At 38.7% G+C, this 19935-nt stretch overlaps 1 protein-coding gene across 2 annotated transcripts; it reads left to right on the forward strand.

Moving 5' to 3' along the window:
* The first annotated feature begins 3708 nt into the window (after positions 1-3708).
* On the forward strand, positions 3709-19849 carry CDKN3 (cyclin dependent kinase inhibitor 3). Of its 2 annotated transcripts, none has more exons than XM_006185425.2 (8): positions 3709-3826; positions 6176-6258; positions 7554-7609; positions 8128-8172; positions 10544-10766; positions 14477-14508; positions 16494-16597; positions 18077-19849. In XM_006185425.2, exons 1-8 carry the CDS (start codon positions 3818-3820, stop codon positions 18161-18163), a joined length of 639 nt encoding a protein of 212 aa, XP_006185487.1. In that variant the 5' UTR covers positions 3709-3817; the 3' UTR covers positions 18164-19849. The 2 variants fall into 2 exon arrangements, with proteins under 2 accessions (XP_006185487.1, XP_032337962.1); XM_032482071.1 differs by having other exon boundaries at positions 3794-3826; positions 6147-6258.
* Positions 19850-19935: the final 86 nt, after the last annotated feature.

Consider the following 19935-nt stretch of genomic DNA (forward strand, 5'->3'; position numbering starts at 1 on the left):
GTGATGGAGCATGGCAAAGTCATGGTGCCGAAGAGTCTGTGGGATGAGTGAAATTGTTACATCCATTCTAATTATAAAATACAACAGCATTGTAAAATTTAAATAGTATTCTAAATGTATTTTACAATCTACTCCACTTATCCAGTGGAAATTAGAACTCAGTATCATTCTGGGGTAAATCAGAAACTTTAGGAAGGGAAAGAAGAAAGTAAGAACACTAGCAACCAAAGCACACAAGACAAGGAAGGATGCTATAGTTTGAGTCATATGCTTTCCATGGACCATTAACTGTAACCAGAGGAATCGAGTACATTTATGGGTCAGTCCCAGTCACATGCCCAACACAACCACATGAAATGAGAAAGAGGCAACTCACCAAAGGGAGAAGCAATAGAAAAACCATATATGCCCACTGCAGATGTCATATACTGTATCTGATGGTTATCACAAGAGAAATTCTTAAACTTGAAATGTCAAGAATGGGAAGATAGGTTCTCTCCAAGTTGCAGTCAACTCTAAGATTCCAGCGTTTTCTCTCTAACACACACGCCAAATCCATTAAATATTTTTAAAATGTCTCTATTTGTAAAACATGCATCCAAGTGCAACCTCTGATGGCAATCATGTTTCATTTCTCTTTGAGCATCTCTCAAAATATTCATGTGTCTAGGAACATATGTTAACACTTTTCCCTCTGATAGTTTGGCTAAATCTTCCACATTGTTTTGACCACATACATTTTTGTCAACAGCCATGAGCCATACACCAAAAAATTGACTGGAGACTACAGGTGTGGCAGACTGAACTGCAGCCCCCTCCCCCCTACTTCCTCCTCTCAGGGAGAATCTTGAGAATTAGAGAGAAACTAGGTTACTATGATGCCATTTAACCAGATAGCTCAGCCAGAGGCTTTGTCAGTTTACGTAGGACCCTCCATAATGAAGAGAACAAGCTAAACAGAATATTTTAGCATAATAAGGCCAGGACTCCTTCCTTTGTAAGAAGCAGACTTAAAATCATGTTACTAGAAGAAATAGACACTTCTCTCATAGACTATATGACATGGGTAGGCAAACTTTTTCTGCCTAGGACCAGAGGGTAAATATTTTAGGCTTTGCAGGCCATACAGTTCCTGCTGCAACTGCACAATTCTACCAGTGCAGTGTAAAGGCAGCCACAGACAATACTTCAGCAATGGAGTGTGGCTGTGTTCTAATAAAACTTTATTTACAAAAATAGGGATTTGGTCCATGGGACATAATTTTCCAAACCCTGGACTAGATGAAAAAGAGGTGAGATGTTTGTCTTTGGGTAGTTAGAGAGAAAGCCTGGACTGGCCCTGCTAGTGTAGAGAACAAACAGAAGTTGAAATACTTTCAGTTTATTCCAGCCCTCCACCCTCTATCCCCTTCCTACCATGGGACTGGAGCTCGTCCTCCCCTCTCGGAAGAATCAACAGAAGGCAGAACGGATTGAGACTATGTTCACATCCAGCTGAGGCAAGAGGTGGTAGAATGTCCACCACCCTCGAAGGGCTGGGATTTCACTAATTCCGAGGGGGAAGTTTTGTTCTGAGGAATAGAAGGGCTCCTGATGCTGAAGATTAAAAAGATCTATGGAGACAACACTGGGAGAAGCAGAGAGAAGGTGGGAGTTAGGGAATGAGGGAGTATCAAATATCCTGAAGCCCACTCAGAGAGTACCTACCCAAAGTCCAGGTCTCAGTCTTTCCTTGGACCCTCCCAGAATGCTTCAGAAAAGAGGTTCTTAAGCCCCCCACAAGGCCCTGCTTCATTTCCTACCACTCTCGGCCTCACTCAATTAGCTTCTCATACTGGCCTCTTTGCTGTTCCTTGAACACACCTAGCACATTTCCCACCCCAGGGCCTTTGCACTGCCTTATTCTTCAGACAGACTGAAAACACTTTCACTAAATATTCAAATGGTTCACTCACTATCTTCATTTAGGTATTGCTCAAATGACATCTCAAAGATGCTTTCCTTGACTTTTCAATCCAGAATATATTCTCAATAGGCTCTATTTATTTTAATTTTCTTTATAGCACATATAACTACCCAAATATCTGACCCAATAGCATGTGAGCCCCATAAAGGCAGGGACTTTGTTTAGTTCACTCCAGTATTCCCAGCACCTTGAATAGTACCTAGGACATGGATGGTACTCAATAAATATCTACTGAATAAATAAATGAATCAAGTCCAACAAGTCTGTGATGTTTAATTTTATGTGTCAACTTGACTGGGCTACTGTACCCAGATATTTGCTCAAAATATATTCCAGAGGGGAGGGTAGAGCTCAGTGGTAGAGCTCAGTGGTTGAGTGTGCACCTAGCATACACAAGGTCCTGGGTTCAATCCCCAGTACCTCCATTTAAAATAAATAAATAAAAACCTAATTACCTGTCGCCAAAATAAATAATTTTTAATGTATTCTAGATGTTTCTGTGAGGGTGTTTTTGCTTGAGATTAATATTTAAACTGGTGTACTTTGAGAAAAGCAGACTCCCCTCCTCATTCAATTAATTGTAGGCCTGAATAGAACAAAAAGGCAAGCGGGGATTCTGCAGCAGATGGCTTTTGGACTTCATTTGCAACACCAGCTAGTCCTGGTTCTACGCAGACTGCCTTTGAACTACAACTACAACTTTTTCCTGAGTCTCCAGCACCCCCTAGCCTCCTCCATCAGCTTTTGGACTTCCCAAGCCTCCACAGCGGTGGGAGCCAATTCCTTAAAATAAATCTCTTTATGAACATACCCCATTCGTTCTTTTCTCTGGATAATTTTGACTAATACAGTCCGTAAGTCAAAGTGTGCTATCTCCTTTTACTAAAGAATTCTTTCCAGTAGCTTTCCACCCACTGGTTTCCAGACATGAGTCAGGGAGCTTAAACTTCTGCGTATTTCTGTCAGAACTGCAGGTAATATTGCTCCAGGTGACTTTCTTCCCCGTGGTCAGCTAAATGGGGACTGGAGAATGGGGGAGAGAGTAATCAAATACATTTTTTTTAAGGTTATAGCCAATTACTGAGAAACCCCGGCACTTAGAATTTTCTGGAGACTTTTTATCTCCCCCTCACACAGTACTATTTCGTTCATATTTAGTGAATAGGAACGTTGATCTACATCTTAACTTGTCTATATTTTGGAATGGTAAGTAACATAAACATCACACATATAAGGTATATTTATATTCTGGATTTTTGGCGAGTCCCATTGTATTTGTATAACTAGATATGACCACAGTTATAAAGTCTATGGAATGTGGTGTGTTTTCACAAGATGCTCCAGGCCAATGCTCCCCACCATGACCTTAAAAGTAAAAAAAAAAAAAAAAAAGTTAAAAATTAAGAAAACAAAATTCCCTACCTACCCTGTGACCAGTATGAAATCCTGCCCTGAGAAAGAACCGCTTTCCAGAATCCCCCAAAGCTTGAGGGCCGCCTTTCGGCGATAGCGCTCCGCCCCCTCGACGCTCCCAACTGGCGTAGAGGCGGGAGGAGGGCGCCCTCGCAGCCAATCAACATTCAGCAGGGCTCTTTTTCCCGCGCGTCTTTCAAAGGCTCCCTATGACCCAATGAGCGGTTAGAGGCCGAGCCAGGGCACCGAGGGGCGGAGTAAGAAACAGAGAGAAGGTCTGATTGGTTCCAAAGAGAACCCCCCCCCACCTCGCCCCACCTCACAGAAGGATGTACCAATGAGCTGAGAGGAGGGGAGGGCTGGCTGCGGGGGCGGAGGCTGAGACGCCTGCTCCTCCCGAAGGAGGTGGCTGCCGGTCAGTACGTGGGGCGGACAGCGATGAAGCCGGTGAGTCGGGCTGGGGATTGGAGGAACGGAGCCGCAGGGATGGGAGCGGTCCCGAGGCCGGTTCTTGGTCCCGGGGACAGCCCGAGCCTGGTCGCGGCAAGATTCGCGCAGTAACCGTCCAGGGTAGGGGAGGTGGGGCTTCCAGGAACCGGCGAGAACGATGGTAGCAAAGGAACAGTGTCGGTGGCGGGCGAGGGGAAGACTGACATTCTCTGTACGCCTGTTGTAGGCTGTGGGCTGCCGTCTGCGGGGTCTCCTAAGCCTCATGACAGCCCTGCCATAGAGGGCTGAGCCCTATTTTACGGAGGAAACTAAGGCATAGAGAATTTAAGAGGCTCCGTGCATCATTCAGCCTGATACCCCAGCTCCAAAGCATGTCCCGGGCTGCCCTGAGCCCCCTGGACGGGGAAAACTTCATGAAAGACGATTGCCAACCCCTGCTTGTGGGTGTGTGACCAATGTCACCATCCTACGGGGCCACCTGGCACTGCGTCCCTTTCCCTAGGGTTCAGAATCTCTGGGCCTGGAGGAGCGGAAACGTCCAACTCTGGGGGTTTATAAATCTGGCTGGGAGAGCCTGAGTGAATGGACCACATACGTTGAAAATCCTGAATCATCAAAACTGCTTTAAAGAGAAAGAAAGAAAAAAAAAACAGGCTTAAGGAACTGAAGCCCCACCTGACTCATATTACCTACCACCAGGGTTGACAACTCGTTGAAGGGCTTGTTTGAGTTGAATTGATAATAATACGGACAGATCCAAAGCAGCTCAAATCCATGGCCTAAACTGGTTCTGCAGTGTGAACTTGTAGTAACAAACGGGACCATTAAGGAATACAGCTTCAGAGCTAGAAAAGACATTAGGCGGTTACACTTGCTAATCCCCATGTTTCCGTGTGGAGGAATATCAGCTGTCCTTCACTCCTGGCCTCTTTCTACACTTGTCCCCAGAAGGCGAAGAGAGTGTGATCTGATCCCCGAGTTTGGCAGGAGCTGAATACAAGTAGCTCAACCCTTTCTTCCCTTCTCTTTGCAGAGAGTACTTTCTAGCGTGCTGTCTGCCACAGGGGAGCCCTGGGTTGTCCATCACTGCCTGGGACTGGGTGAATAAGTCCATTTCTGGAGTGAAGAACTGACAAGCCCACTTGACCTTGGCTTTAAAGCCACATCCTTCACCTGACACTCAGTAATAAAACTGATATATTGATCTCCATTTGCCTCTCCAGTGTCTCATCTCTCAGTTGGTTCCATCTAGGGAGTAGAAGAAAGGTGTGTTTTTTATTGGTCCTATAAAACTCCAGCACATCTTCCATGTAGAAATGCTTCCCAGAGGACTGAGTTTCAACTCCTTAGGGCAGCACACAAAGTCCATCTCAATCTCTCTAGTCCGATGATTCATGAAGTTAAGGGCAGGTTATACTCCCATCCCCACCCTCCCCAACCAAACTACTGGGCTGTATGGGGGTATTCTTTTGAGAAATGGGGTGGAAGAAACTACTTCTTTAGCTTCCTCTCCTCTGCTCTGATATCGTAGTTCCTGCCTACAGTCGGCCTTCGGTATCCACAGATGTGGAGTGCCAACTGTACCTCGTTGTTTTATGTAAGGGACTTGAGCATTGGTAGATTTTGAACCCCATGGGGGGTTGGTGGTGGTGGTCCTGGAACGAACCAATCCTCCCCTCCCACGGAAACCAAGGGACTATACTGTACACAAGCCCTTTCTCTTTTTGCCTTAACTGCCTTAACTTCTCTGCCTAAAAACCTCCTGTTCATCCATCAAAACCCAACTAACGGGTCTGTCCTCTGTGAAGCTTTCCCCAGCTCCCAAAGCAGCCAGTCACTCCTTTCTGGGCTCTAAAGTGCATAGTTTATGCTTCCATTTTAACACTTCTGACTTTCTTTAACTTATGTACACCCTGTCTCTCCAGCTGCACTGAAGGCAAGCTGTTTATTTTATGGATCTTTGCCTCTCCAGAGCTTGGCAAATTAAGGTGTCCAAGAAATGTTTGTGAATGAGTGAATAAATCTCCTCACTTTATAGTTTTGGAACACTGAGATCCAGTAGAAACTGAAGTTACTTGTCCAAGTTTCTACAGTAAGTGGCAGAGCCAAGACTAGAAGCCAGATTTCTTGGTTCCCAGTCCAACACTCTTTCCACTGTATAGTGGTGTAATTATTAATAGGATGGTAAATGCAATAGCTTATTATTGACATTGCAGATTTCTCTGATAATCCAGGTTGAATAAATCGCAAATATGCATCAGTGTGTGTTTAAGCAAGGGTCAGCTATACTAAAACTATTTGTAAATATTCTTTACGGTTATTTAACATAATGGATTTCTTTTGAAGCCTAGTTCAATGCAAACAAGTGAGTTCGACTCATCAGATGAAGAGCCTGTTGAAGATGAACAGACTCCAATTCAAATATCATGGTACGTGAACATTTCTGATCAGTGATGAGCTAAAATACTTGATGTGTATATCTATAATCTTTGTAAAATTTAGTCTACATATTGAAAACGGTTCTCTTCTGCTGATTATATAATTCTAATCTTAATTATTTATGATAGAGTAAGGTGTTTTTTGGGGGGTAAAGGGGGAGTAATGGGAGTTCCTTCCTTATACCTTGAGCAAACCATAGTAGAAACAAGGAGTTGAGATAGGATTGGAATGTTCTCCCATTTAGTACCAAAGTCTTTTATTCTTTTATGACAAAAGAATAGTGTACCAAACCTAGGATGAGATATCGTTTATCATTTATTCAGATCCTAGAACTGCTTGCCACAGTAATGCATCTATCAGCAGACCTTGTTTAAGATAAAAGCCATATTACCATAGATACAATAACAAAAACAAGTATTTTTATATAAAATCAACTTCTAAATCTTGGCAGTGATTTATGTTTACACCGGATTCTCTCCAACCAGCAATCAAATGCTTTCTCTTAGCCTGTAAATCTAATAATCTCTCTCTTTAAGCACTGTCCATACTGTAAGAAGAGAAAAAGAGTGTTGTCCCTAAAGTTCTTTTGTTCTGCCGTCAGATAGCTATTATCCTTCATTTCCCCATCCAACCCCCTTTAAACTCAAAAACTCATCTAATTTTCAAAGTCCCCTCTCTTCCTCTAAACACATCTGTTTTATGGACAAGGTGAGCCTCTGCCCACTTTGTTCCTAAGTAAATTGGGAATAGGATTTCTGGAAATTATTTCATTTTAACCAGAATCCATTATCACAAAGAATGGGTGGTCTGTGGTTTTTATTCTATAACATTATATCTGTTTAAGGAAGTCCTACAAGGAAATATTAAAACAGTAATGTAGGATGAATGCTGGGGAGGAAACTGTCAGATGGACATTTTCCAGCTTATTTCCTAAGATTACTAATATAAAATATCTCAGGTAACATGACAGGGTAACCTAAGTGCACTTTATACTAGCTATAGGCAATCGAGGCGTTCCTTTCTTCCAGGTAAGTTTAAATTAGCTTGCCACTCTTAAGATTTAAATTGTAACAAAGCAAATGATAGGTCCCTATTTTAAAATTTGCAGCCTTTCTAGGCCTTTTTGTGACCAATACATTGATATTTAACATGAATTTTTGTTCTATGACTACTGTAAAACTTTAAAACACCTTTGTTCAGTGGCAAACACACGTGTTTGTATAAATTTTCATCTATAACCTTTTTTTAACTTGAACTAAACTGGATAATGTTATATTCTTTTCAGGCTACCCCTGTCACAAGTGAATTGTTCTCAGTTTCTTGGTTTATGTGCTCTTCCAGGTAGGTGGCACTACAGGTAGCTTCCTACTGAGATATTTTAAATAATTTTTTTGTCAGCCAACACATCATTCTCGGTACTGAGCAGTAAGGGAATTTCACAGACCAACACTGGGAACTCACTTCTGGAAACCCTCTTGATGGGCTAGAGAGAAGGGAACGTAGATCCCCTCTTCAACTCATCCAAATCCACATTCACGGCTCTCCATTTCTGACTTACTTATCTTAATAAAACAACACTGGGATACAATGTAAGGCCAAGGACTACAGCTGGTACGTATTACAGAAAGGACACAGAATAGGGAGTCCTTATATTAAGAGTACCTTCAGCTGGAATCTATGAATCCGTGTGATTTATATTCCTAAAAATATAAGAAATTGAAATTCACATTCAAAATGGAACTGAAGCACATAAATGATCATGTGTAATGATTTTCTACAGTAGCTAGATCTGTGTTTAAATATACTTGTTATTTATGACCAAACACTGACTCTTTCACTTGCCTTGTTACTACTTACAGGTTGTAAATTTAAAGACGTTAGAAGAAACATCCAAAAAGATACAGGTAGGTACAATATGATAGAACCATCTTAATAGGTTTTTTTTTTTTTAAATAATACTGAAAATCTCTTTGTCAAAAAGAACAAACTATAGTCTCTTCTGAATTTTCCAAATAAATGTTTGGTATTTCATAAAGTTTCAAACTATAGACTTACTCTAATATGTGAAGAGGTTTCTGTAAAGGGCAAAGAGAACTCATCACTTACTGAACATAGTGCTGCTTTTCACTTATTGTTCTTTCAGGTTAGAATGTATAAGTTAGAGGGAGATAAGCATGTAAATGGGAAACTGACATTGCAGCACCCAGAGCTTTGAGCATACGGTTCTTTACAGACTTGACTGTGATGCTGGAAATTAAGCCTGAGCTGGGAACACAGAGGTTGTAGTGAAATTGTCCAACCCAGTTAGAAAATTTAGAGAACCAATGTCTAGGTGGAAAAGATGGAATAGGATCTGATCTTCACACACCCAAGGATGTTAATACCACCATAGCCTCAAGTCTCATAATCTTATGTATATCCTGATAATCTACCCCAATTTGGAATTTATATTTTGCATAATACCAACAAATTCAATTTCTCAAAATATATTCTCATTGGCCTGGAATATCTCAAGCCTAATGGTCCTACCAAGGTCCTTATAAAAAACCAAAATAAAAATGTATATATTGTTTAACTCTATATAGATTTTATAAACCTTAAATTTTTTTCTGGTTATCCCAGAGTATCAATTTTCTAATTTACTTCCTTTAATCTACCAATCAAAAAAAGATTTAAAAAGGGTAATAGATCAGTTGACCCTTACAGTATTTGTGAAGATTTTCTGCTCTAGAGATACCCACTATGGTAGGAAATTTCCATTTGGAGAACAGTTTAAATCATAAGCAAAATATCATTTAAACCATTGGTTCAAGAACCACTCCTGCACATTTGGTAAAGCCCTATTCATTTAGTCTTGTCTGAAAAAGGAGTTTCCAGTTTTTTTACCAAATCTTTTTCTCTTCCAATGAAATCTTAAAGGGAATCCAGTATACAAAACAGATGACAGTGTTTGATGGAGGAGAGCTACAATCTCCCTGCAGCACTTCCTGTGGTCCCACGTCAGGTTTCTTTCTAGGAAAGTTGAAATCTACATAATAGAAATTATCCAATGTGTACAAGAGGCAAATAGAAAATTACCTAGAAAATTACCTAGTCTTTTAAAAATGGTTAAGTATGTTAATTACAAGTTAAAGCCTTTTATAAGTACAGAAGTACAGTAGTACTATCTAGAGCAGCCCTGTCCAATAGAAATATATTGGGAGCCACAAATAGAAGCCATATGTGTAACTTGACGTTTTCTAGCAGCCCATTAAAAAAAATAAAAACAGGTAAAAATTTTAATAGTGTATTTTATTTAACCTTATATAGCCTAAATAGTATCACTTCAATAAGTTTTAAGTATGAAACAAATTATTAATGAGATGAGGCTTTTTTGTTCTTGGTCTTTGAAATCAGATATGTATTTTACATTTATAATACATCTGAATTTGGACTAGCCATATTTCAGGTTCAGGTCTGGAGGGTCATGATGAAAGGTACTTTGTACTTAAATAGCTAAATGTCCTTGGATTTAAGGGGTGCAGAGAGAGAAAGGGGGCTCAGATCAGCCAGAATTATTCATTTTGAACCAAATGCTCTGTCGTGACTATTGCCATAGAACAGAATGGCCTACAGTACTGTCACTTGGTTCATATCATTATGCTGAAATTAGCTAAGTCACATGATTCTAATGCAGTAAATGCTTTACTTCCTAGAAACCTAGTCCACAAAATTAAATCCATAACAGTACGGTACAGCACAAATACAAGCAAGAATACAAGATGACCATAGTGATGCTGGAGGTTTTGTACATAATGCGGAGGGTATACCAAAATTACAGAGCCTTGAAGGTAGCAAACACGGTTGACCTGATGAGATGAAAACAGGGGCAAAAAATGTGCTATCCTTCCTTCTCAGGAGTTTATTTTGAAATATTAGGTGTTTTAAAATTTAAAGCAGTATTTATTGTAAAAAAATTTTTTTCAAGAACAGCAGTATAACTGACATCTTAAAATCCAGTAAAAAGCATTTTGAAGTCAGGTTTAATTTTAATCACCTTTTGGTTCAGATGTTTCTAATTCCTATTTTGTGCTTAGTGACTTGGTTTTTACGTTAGTTTGAAACCAGATCAGCGTTGTTTTAGATTATCACTAAACACTTCAAATTTAATAGATTATCATTTGTTATTTGCTTTGTTCAGCTAAGAAATTTTACTCCATGTTTTCCCTCCTGACTGTATTTCAACTTGTAATGTTCTGTCCATGTGTGTCCTTGTGTATGTTGGTCTATTGGCAGAAGAACTAAAGAGCTATGGTATACAAGACATATTTGTTTTCTGCACCAGAGGGGAACTGTCAAAATATAGAGTTCCAAACCTTTTGGACCTCTACCATAAGTACGGAATTATCACTCATCATCATCCAATCCCAGATGGAGGGACTCCTGACATAGCCGGCTGCTGTGAAATAATGGAGGAGCTTGAAATCTGCCTTAAAAACAACCGAAAAACCTTAATACAGTACGTTCTCCTTTTCTCCGTACGTGACATGAGAAATGTCCTAGTCAAAATGATTTCTCGAATTATTGCTTCCTTCTGCAGTTACTACCTGCCTTCTAGTTTGTTGCAAGATTAAAAGGAGGTGATGCATGAAAAGTACTGACACAGTGCCTGGCACAGAGCAAGCACTCAGATATTTGTCATTATGACTTTTGAAGAGTAAGGACAATAAGTGAGTAGATTTGGAAATGTTTAGAATAGGGTAACAAGCTTTTTTTCCCCTTTCCTTTTGTCTTAGACCTTTACTCATAATTTTGGGGTCCTCTCCTTCCCCAAAAGTTGGGGGCATCCTTCTTGTTATGTAGCAACACCTTGCCTATTAGTTGGCCTTTCATTTGCTTAGAGGCTTCTAACAGCAAGAAAGTCAACATTTTAAAAATTAGCAGCAAAGAAATCATCCCTAAAGCAATGAGCAACCCTAAAAACATGACTTACAAAGTATATTTGATGATATGAACTTGCTACCGGAATGAAAGAGGGACTCTCATTGTTTGCCAGTGGCTGTACCTAAGCTGCTGCTATGAAAGTTTAAAACAAAATAAAATGGGATAAGGAAAAAAAATGAGAGAAGGAAAAAGTAGCTTGGAGGAAGGAAGAAGAGAGTGACAATCAGCAGTAGACAGTAGTGTTGCAAAGACTCCAGGTGGTGCTGGGGAAATAGCCATAGTTCTGCCAGAAGCAAGGCCCACAGAGCAGAGGTGAACAGGCCACAGGGAGAAAACTGGTCCTTCTCTACACGTATTGTTTTTTGTATCCTAATCTGCTTAATCCTTTCTGGAACAAGATAGAGCATTAAATAGTGTAAAACCTCAAAAGCTCTAAGGTCATTGCTTTGAGCTGGAAAGTATACAAACTATACCAAATAACCGAGTAGCGTCAGAGCACCTAGGAAAAGGGCAAGCCTAGCCAGCTTCTCTCCTTACACCTAGAACTCAGGGGCTTCGTGCCCATAGTTCATGTTCTGAAAGCAAACCAACTGCACAAGGGTCTTTGGGGACACATACCTGTTTGGACCAGACTAAACTCTGATATAGAGAACTACAGCCTGCCGAGTAGGAGATTCATCCTACACTCTACAGTTTCCAACCTTTCTCTATGGAAAAATAGGATCTTTTACCCACTACTAACTGTAAAAGCAGAATTTTAGAATAAACACAAATGTCTATGCTAAATTTCCTGATAAGACTAAGAAAAAATAACATTAGGTAGTTCGATGGAGCTAGTGGAAAATATTTTATAATTTTTGCTTTTTTGGTGGGGGGAGGTAATTAGATTTACTTAGTTATTTATTCTTAGAGGAAGTACTGAGGATTGAACCCAGGACCTCATGCATGCACTTGAGCTGTACCCTCCCCCACTAAATATTTTATAATTTGGGGGCCCACTTTTCAAACCAGTTCTGAGACTTTTTTTTCAAATAGGAATTGTTTTTTTGAAAGCAGCCTCTACTGAAACATCACTAGAGATCAAATTAGCTCAGTCTGGAGAAGCTTAACACATTCTACTCCAGCAGGTTCTAGCAAACCAAACGCTCTGATGTTTGACTATAAACACGATGGAAAGGTAGATGGGCAGTCTTGCATATGCTGAATGCTTCAGGCTCCCATAAAATAAAGCATCTGATGACTAGAAATTTTCATTGTCCTAGAGCTTTCAAAGGTGTCCCCACAGTGACTAAAGTTTGTTTGGACAAAGATGATTTTTTTTCCATTCTACCATCTTTGAGTGCTTCCATTGCCATACAGCATTAGAGTTTATCCCTCAGACACAGGGTCTGGTTAGTTTTTTCCTCTGTTGTGTTGTCGACCAGTGCTATCTCCCTGGTTTTCCCTGGACATTTTTGTTATTCAAAAAATCAGTGAACACTGCTTGCCTATTGTATTATGCCATTTCCTAGGGCTGTTGTAAAAATGTACCTTTTTTTAAAAACTGGGTAGCTTAAAAAACAGAAATGTATTCCCTCCCAGTTCTGGAGACTGGAAGTCCAACTCAAGATGGCAGCAGGGCCATACTGCCTCTGAGACTCTGAGGTAGAGTCCTCCTTCCTCACCTCTTCCCGGCTACTGGTGGCAGCCATCAGTCCTTGGGGTTCCTTGGCTCAGGGCAGCATCACTCCTCTGTTGTCCCATGATTCTTCCTGTGTGTCTGTGTGTTCATACGGTGTTTCCTCATATAAGGACACAGGCATATTGGGTTAGAGCCCACCCTAATGACCTCATCTTCACTTGATTGCATCTGTAAAGACCCGATTTTCAAATAAGGTTACATTCACAGTACCGGGGACTAAGACTGAACATATCCTTCTGGGAACATAGTTCAACCCAGCAGTACCAAACATTGTGAATACAAAACACACTCTGAGGCACAGTCCCCACCCTCAAGGAACCCAGAGTTAACAACACTATCACGTAAGTGTAGTAAGACCAAAACAGGTGTATACAAGGCAGTACAGAGGATGGCAGTGGTTCCTGTGCAGGCACAGAGCCATTTCAGGAATGAAATTTGAGATAAGTTTTGAAGGATGAGTAGGAATCAATCAAACAGAGGAGGAAAAATAAAGATACCAAGAGATATAAAGTGGTATATCTTAATCTGCAGAAAGCCACTAAAATGTTCTCGCTCTCTTTCCCTTTAACTAGTAGATCCTTATCCCTGAATCAGGCCTCCAGCTGGGACACTTTGTAGAAAGCAAGCTCATGAATTCTCCGGGGATTAGTACCTGCTTGGTCCTCTGTCTCCCATCATATCAATCACAAGACATGTTTCTCCAGCTCCATCTAGACCACACTACAGCACTGATGTTCATGTCATCAGCACGGAGTTAGGATCAGTATGCCCTCCAAGAAAGTTAGGAAGTATGTAATACACTTTTTTAGGATCTTTGAAACTGATTTAAATGGTTTTATTGGTTTGAGGATTAATCCTCATTTTTCTAGAAAATCCATTTCTGCAGAACTGCTCATTTCTTCACAGTGCTGCATAAGAGCAGCTGACGTTCAGTTACTTCTCAGTCTGCACCAAGCTCTGTTGTAAGCTTTACAAATGTTACCTCCTTCAGTCCTCACTATGACATGGGTACTGCTGCTGTCCCCATCTTAGAGGTGAAAAGGCCGAGGCCCAGAGAGGTTAAATAACTTAGGTTCACACGTCTAATAAATGACAGATTCAGGATTCAGCCCCAGGCAGTGAGGCTCGAAAGCCCATGCTCTGAACCCCTATGAGACACTGCCTCTGTACTCTTAGATGAATGAAGAGTTACAGGCTTGTCCCATAGCCACTAAGGTTTTGTTTAGAGAAAAATAAAGTGGCCGTTGGTAAAAAGTAGTCTGATTTCTATCAAATTAGTAACAAGTTCCACTCCTCAGATGTTTAAAGAGATCAGTGAAAAGGCCCTGCCTACCTTGTCCCTTAGAGGTGTTCAGAGCACCTCCCAACAAATAAAAAAGCACACTTTGCTCCTGATTAATTCAAATATATATATATAAATCTAAAATATTTATATATAAATATATATATATATAAGTCTAAAATATATATATATAAATCTCTGGGTACAAGGCACTGTGCTAGGTATTAGAGTAGAAATAGAAGGCAGAAGGAGCAAGTCTTTAGTTGTAATTGTTGGGATGCAATGAAAATGTACAAACTTCAAAATTGTACTTCCCTTTCAGCTGTTATGGAGGACTTGGGAGATCTTGTCTTGGTAAGAAATATATTTCCATTATTCAGTATTTTTTTAACCTCAAAGTAAGAAAATTTGTGTTTCTGGGCCATATGCTCACTTTGTATGAAAATGAAACAAAACACAATATACGTCTACCGAGACCCAAAGGATTATTTAAAGCCCTAAATTTGGTGTTCCCTAGAAAGCTTGGGTGGGAGTGGAAGGTATTTTCAGGACTGTTTTGGTGGATTCTGCAAAACATAATTTACAAGTCTTAGCACCTACATTCTTATGTTTTGTTTTATTTCCTAATGTTCTCCCTTTGCAGGTATTATGCATGATACTGACTTCTAAACAATATCCATGGGTAACATAAGTATGAAAGCCAAAGTTATGTATGTTTAAACTTTTTAAAAATGTGTTAGAAAAAGAAAGTTAATAAATTGCCACGTTGGGAGTAACAGTTATTCCTTTTAGGGTTGGAAAGTATCAAACTTATAGAATTTGTTTCGATAACACTATCAAAATGAAAAGACAATCCACAGAATGGTGAAAAAAAATTTTTAAACCATATAGCTAACAAGGGACTTACCAAGACTATATAAAGTATCAAAAAAACAAACAACCCAATTAAAAAATGGGCAAAGAATCTGAACAGACATTTCTCCGAACAAAATATACAAATGACCAATAAGCACACGTAAAGATGCTCAACATCATAAGTCATCAGAGAAATGCAAGTCAAAACCACAATGAGATACCACATAATACCCATCTGGATGGCTATTATCCAAAAAATAGCAAACAAGCATTGGTGAGGATGTGGAGAAATTGGAAAATCCCCGGCAGTACTTCTTCAAACAGTTAACCATACAGTTATCATATGAACCATGTATCCACTCCTAGGTATATACCCAAAAGAAATGAAAACATGTCCACACAAAACTTGTACACGAATGCTTAAAGCTGCATTATTCATAGTTCGAGATTTGTAGATACTGACAGGAATATATATAGAATAGATAAACAAGTTTATACTTTATAGCACAGGGAAATATATTCAAGATCTTGTGGTAGCTCATGGTGAAAAAAAATGTGACAATGAATATATATGTATGTTCATATATAACCGAAAAACTGCTTTACACCAGAAGTTGACACATTGTAAACTGACTATAACTCAATAGAAAGAAAGAAAGAAAGAAGAAAGAAAGAAAGAAAGAAAGAAAGAAAGAAAGAAAGAAAGAAAGAAAGAAAGGAAGGAAGGAAGGAAGGAAGGAAGGAAGGAAGGAAGGAAGAAATAGAAAGAAGAGAGAGAGAAAGAAAGAAAAAAGCTGCATTATTCATAACAGCCAAAATACGGAAACAACCTAAATTCCTATCAACTGACAAGTGGATAAACAAAATGTATACCCATACAATGGAATATTATTCATCCATACAAAGGAATGAAGTATTGACACCCACCACAGTATGTATGAATCTTGAACACGTTATGCCAAGTGAAAGAAGCCAGTCACAGAAGATCACATATGATTCTATGTATATGAAATGTCTGGAATAGGCAAATCCATAAAGACAGAAGGTAGATTATTGTCGCTTAGTGCCAGGGTGATGGGGGATGATGATAAAAGCATATAGTGTTTCTTTTTGAGGTGATGAAAATGTTCTAAAACTGACTTTGGTGATGGCTGCACATACCTGTGAATACAGTAAAATCCACTAAATTGTACACTTTGAATGAATTATATGGTATATGAATTATAACTCAATAAAGCTGTTAAAAAAAGATAAAGGCAGTGTTAAACTTTAATTCAACCAGTCATTTAAATCATAATTTAACTGTCAAAAATACAAACTAAAAGGCTTCAGTCTTCTAATTCATTTTGAACAGTTACACCAAACTCAGTGTTCTGCACCAACAGAAGTGTGAATTAAGTGTAAACTGATCATTAATGTATAATGTACTATAATAATACAACAAATTATACATAATATACTATTTTTCTCTCATGTTCTATTAGTAGCTGCATGTCTCCTCCTCTACCTGTCTGACACAGTATCACCACAGCAAGCCATAGACAGCCTGAGAGACCTAAGAGGATCTGGGGCCATACAGACCATAAAGGTAAGGATGCTGACTGGTCAGGGACAGACTTACAAATACAGTGTAACACATCATCAAAAGGGCAGTGAAAATCCAAAGCATTCTATTATTCATATATCACCTGTTTATATTTTGATTTTTTTAATTTACATTTCTAAATGTCTGGATGTCTGAAAAAGTTCAGTTTTCAAACAAAATGATGAAAAAATTTGAATTTCCCAGTTTAATCTTCTAGGATCCGCTACTGTTCAGTTTTTGCCCATTCAGTTCTGGGAATGGGTCATCTCACCTGGAAAAATGAGATGGTTACTATAAACTTGGTAGTTTCCTCGGCGTACTTTTAACCAAAAAGACCTCGTGAAGACCCTATCACTGTATCACCAAAACATTTAACAAGGGTAGATGAATGACATATGAAAAACGTAAAGCAATGCTCATTATCCTTTGCTGTGGATAACCAAAGTGACGTCTCTCACATTTACTTTGCCTTTAACACCAAAAACACTGCCGAAGCAGTGCCCCAAGGATATTGTTTATCTGTAAATCTGTAAAGCTAACTTGCCTTTCTTTCCCAATTACCTGGTCTCAGCTTTAGGACTAAGTCAGAGGAGCAGTTTCTGGAAACAGAGAAGCTTCCCATATTGTCTTTTAAAATCAAATGATGCTTCAAATTCAAGATGTTCTCAAGTCTTTCTTTGAAACAAAATACATGGTCAGACATACATATATATTTATGTGTAGTGCATGTTTTACCTGCTTAATCTTGGGAGAGAATTAAGCCCACATTGATATGGGCTGCCCATTTACCACCTCAGCATTCTGCAGCAAACGTGCTTTTTGCATCTCTGCACTCATGTAAATAGCAGTGTGCAGTTTCAACTTCACGATAGTAATATAAATGAGATTACTGGTAGAACAGGAATATCCTCTGGAGAGCTATTAAATCTCCAAATAAATTATTTAAAGGTTTTTTAATTTTGCTTATCTGTTAAGATTAGTGATTTTAATATTATCGACTATGAAAATTGTTCCAAACAGATTATCATCACAAAAAGCAGAAAACTAAGGCTTTTGTAAATTAAGAAATAGATTTTCTTGAATATACTACTGTTAATTGCTGCAGAAAAGTGCCTGCTCCCCTGTACTTACTCCCCAGGGGAAAATACATTAGCAAAAAAGAATGCCTTCGTGGGTTATTTTTAATCTTACTTGCTCCTGCTGGTAAAGGGAGGAAGGATTTTACAGATTTATAAAACATTCCCCTGTATTTCATTCTACTTTCTGATCTTTAGAGATTTTTAAAGCAATAGTTTTCACACTATATGTAGCTTTATTGAAAGATAAAACTTCCCTAGTGAGTTTTGTAAGTAAATGCCTCCTTACCCAAAAGGATATAGAATTGTTCAGCAAGTATTTTTTTGATTCCTGATCCCTGTTAGTATCATGACTACTCTCTAACTAGCTTTATACAATATTTCAATATATCTTTACTTTTTTCAGCAATATAATTATCTTCATGAGTTCCGGGACAAACTAGCTGCACATCTATCATCAAGAGATTCACTATCAAGATCTGTATCTAGATAAAAATAATTATTTCAAATCACATATATATATATGACCATGTCTAAAATTTGAGTTCTCTAACATAATCTGTATTGAAATGAAATTACTAGTGTTATCAAATTGAACGTAAATGTATGTGTGCAGATATTCCTAAAGCTTTTATTGACAAATTTCATTGTCTCTTTCATCTCTTATAGGAGATAGAAAAATTGCTATACAATTTTCCTTTTTAGAAATGCACTAGCTGCTCTGGTATATTTTACTTGGAGGTAATGCTGAAAAAAAGCATATGGAAAAATGCCTGACTGCATATTTTTACTTTTTACCACACTTTAACTTCATATTATTATTGGTAGCTTCTGGGTGGCATATGACATAGTAATACATATGAAAATTGGTATGAGCCATGAAAAAATTATTTAAATAACTCTTACCCTCTATTCCTCTGAAAATTCTCTTTGTTTCTTCTACTTCATAGACATACAGAACTTGAATCATCTCATCACCTCCCTCCCAATGCCATATCATCCCCAACAGGTGTTTATCCAGCATTTGCTGGAACATTCTCCCAGATGAGGAATTCACTGGTTCAGACAGCTGCTCTCTTTTTAGAGTATTCATTTTTTCACCCTAGGAACTACATGGGATGAATTTAATCCCTCTTTTACATTTATTTTATAAAGCACTTTTCTACAGATAAACAATCTCCCAATTTTCTCACTCCTTCACTTCACTCTATGCTATTGAACATGTCTTTTTGTCTTCAAATTCAACATTGAGCTAACGAAAGCAGTCATTTGTAGACAAAGTTCATACAGTGAGTCAGACCCACATGTTTAAGAGACATCAATGGTTTCAGAGCTACAGAGTCCCATGGTTCTTTAGCTACTGGTAATCACAAACGTCACCAATGGTCAGAGGCACTTCCACACAAGGCAAAGTAAATTTCACCACATGGTGTTACTAATCATATAATTACCAGAAGTCTTACTTTGTCTCTCACTCTTCTTGCTCTGGTGAACTAATGTAATTTCATTAGGGAATACTTTAAAACAATTACTAGTGCTATTTGGGACTGTCAGACCAGAGAGCCAGCATGTACCATAATATAAAATCAGTATTTTTAATACTTTTATATACACAGTGCTTTTAGAACTTAAGATTTTAGAAAGCTTTTAAGGTGGAAGAATCACATATCCCTATGGATTTCTTATCCAAGATAGTAAATGCCAAAAGTTATAGCAAGGAAGTTATTTTTTTAAAGTACAGGCTCCAATAACAGGTTGACCTTCCTCATGATTTTGGTATTATACAATTTAAATCACAATATTCCATTAAACTTTAAATAGTCATTGAAACTGACATTACCAAACCTTATATTAGCTTTCTCCCAATATAAAAATATAGCTTATTCATGAATACTTAAGAAAATGGAGGAAAAATATCGGCATGGACTAATCAAATCCTTTGATGATCAACTGAATTTTCAGAATGCATGCATCTCTAATTTCCTCTCCAAGTGCTAGTAAGCCTTCCACATTTAACATGCTTAACTACTTTAATACCAAGTGTAAGAAGGAACATCAGTTACTCCATAACAAAGAAACGTGGGATGTCACTACTCAAATATAATTGTCCAATTAAGTTTAATAAAAATGTAATTCCAACATTCTTGGAAAAGCATTTTCTCAGGTCAACCTGCAGGACAGCCCTCAAAACAATGGGGTTGGGAGGTGGGGGGAGGCAGAGAGACCAGCTAGAGTCCTGGTCATACACAAGCCAGTTAGTTGCTG

Source organism: Camelus ferus, chromosome 6 (genome assembly GCF_009834535.1).
Source record: "Camelus ferus isolate YT-003-E chromosome 6, BCGSAC_Cfer_1.0, whole genome shotgun sequence".
Classification (NCBI taxonomy): Eukaryota; Metazoa; Chordata; class Mammalia; order Artiodactyla; family Camelidae; genus Camelus; species Camelus ferus.

Coding starts and splice junctions, on each gene's coding strand:
- CDKN3 (XM_006185425.2), top strand. Junction 7,610..8,127: donor TGGTTTATGTGCTCTTCCAG/GTAGGTGGCACT, acceptor TACTACTTACAG/GTTGTAAATTTAAAGACGTT. Junction 8,173..10,543: donor AAACATCCAAAAAGATACAG/GTAGGTACAATA, acceptor GTCTATTGGCAG/AAGAACTAAAGAGCTATGGT.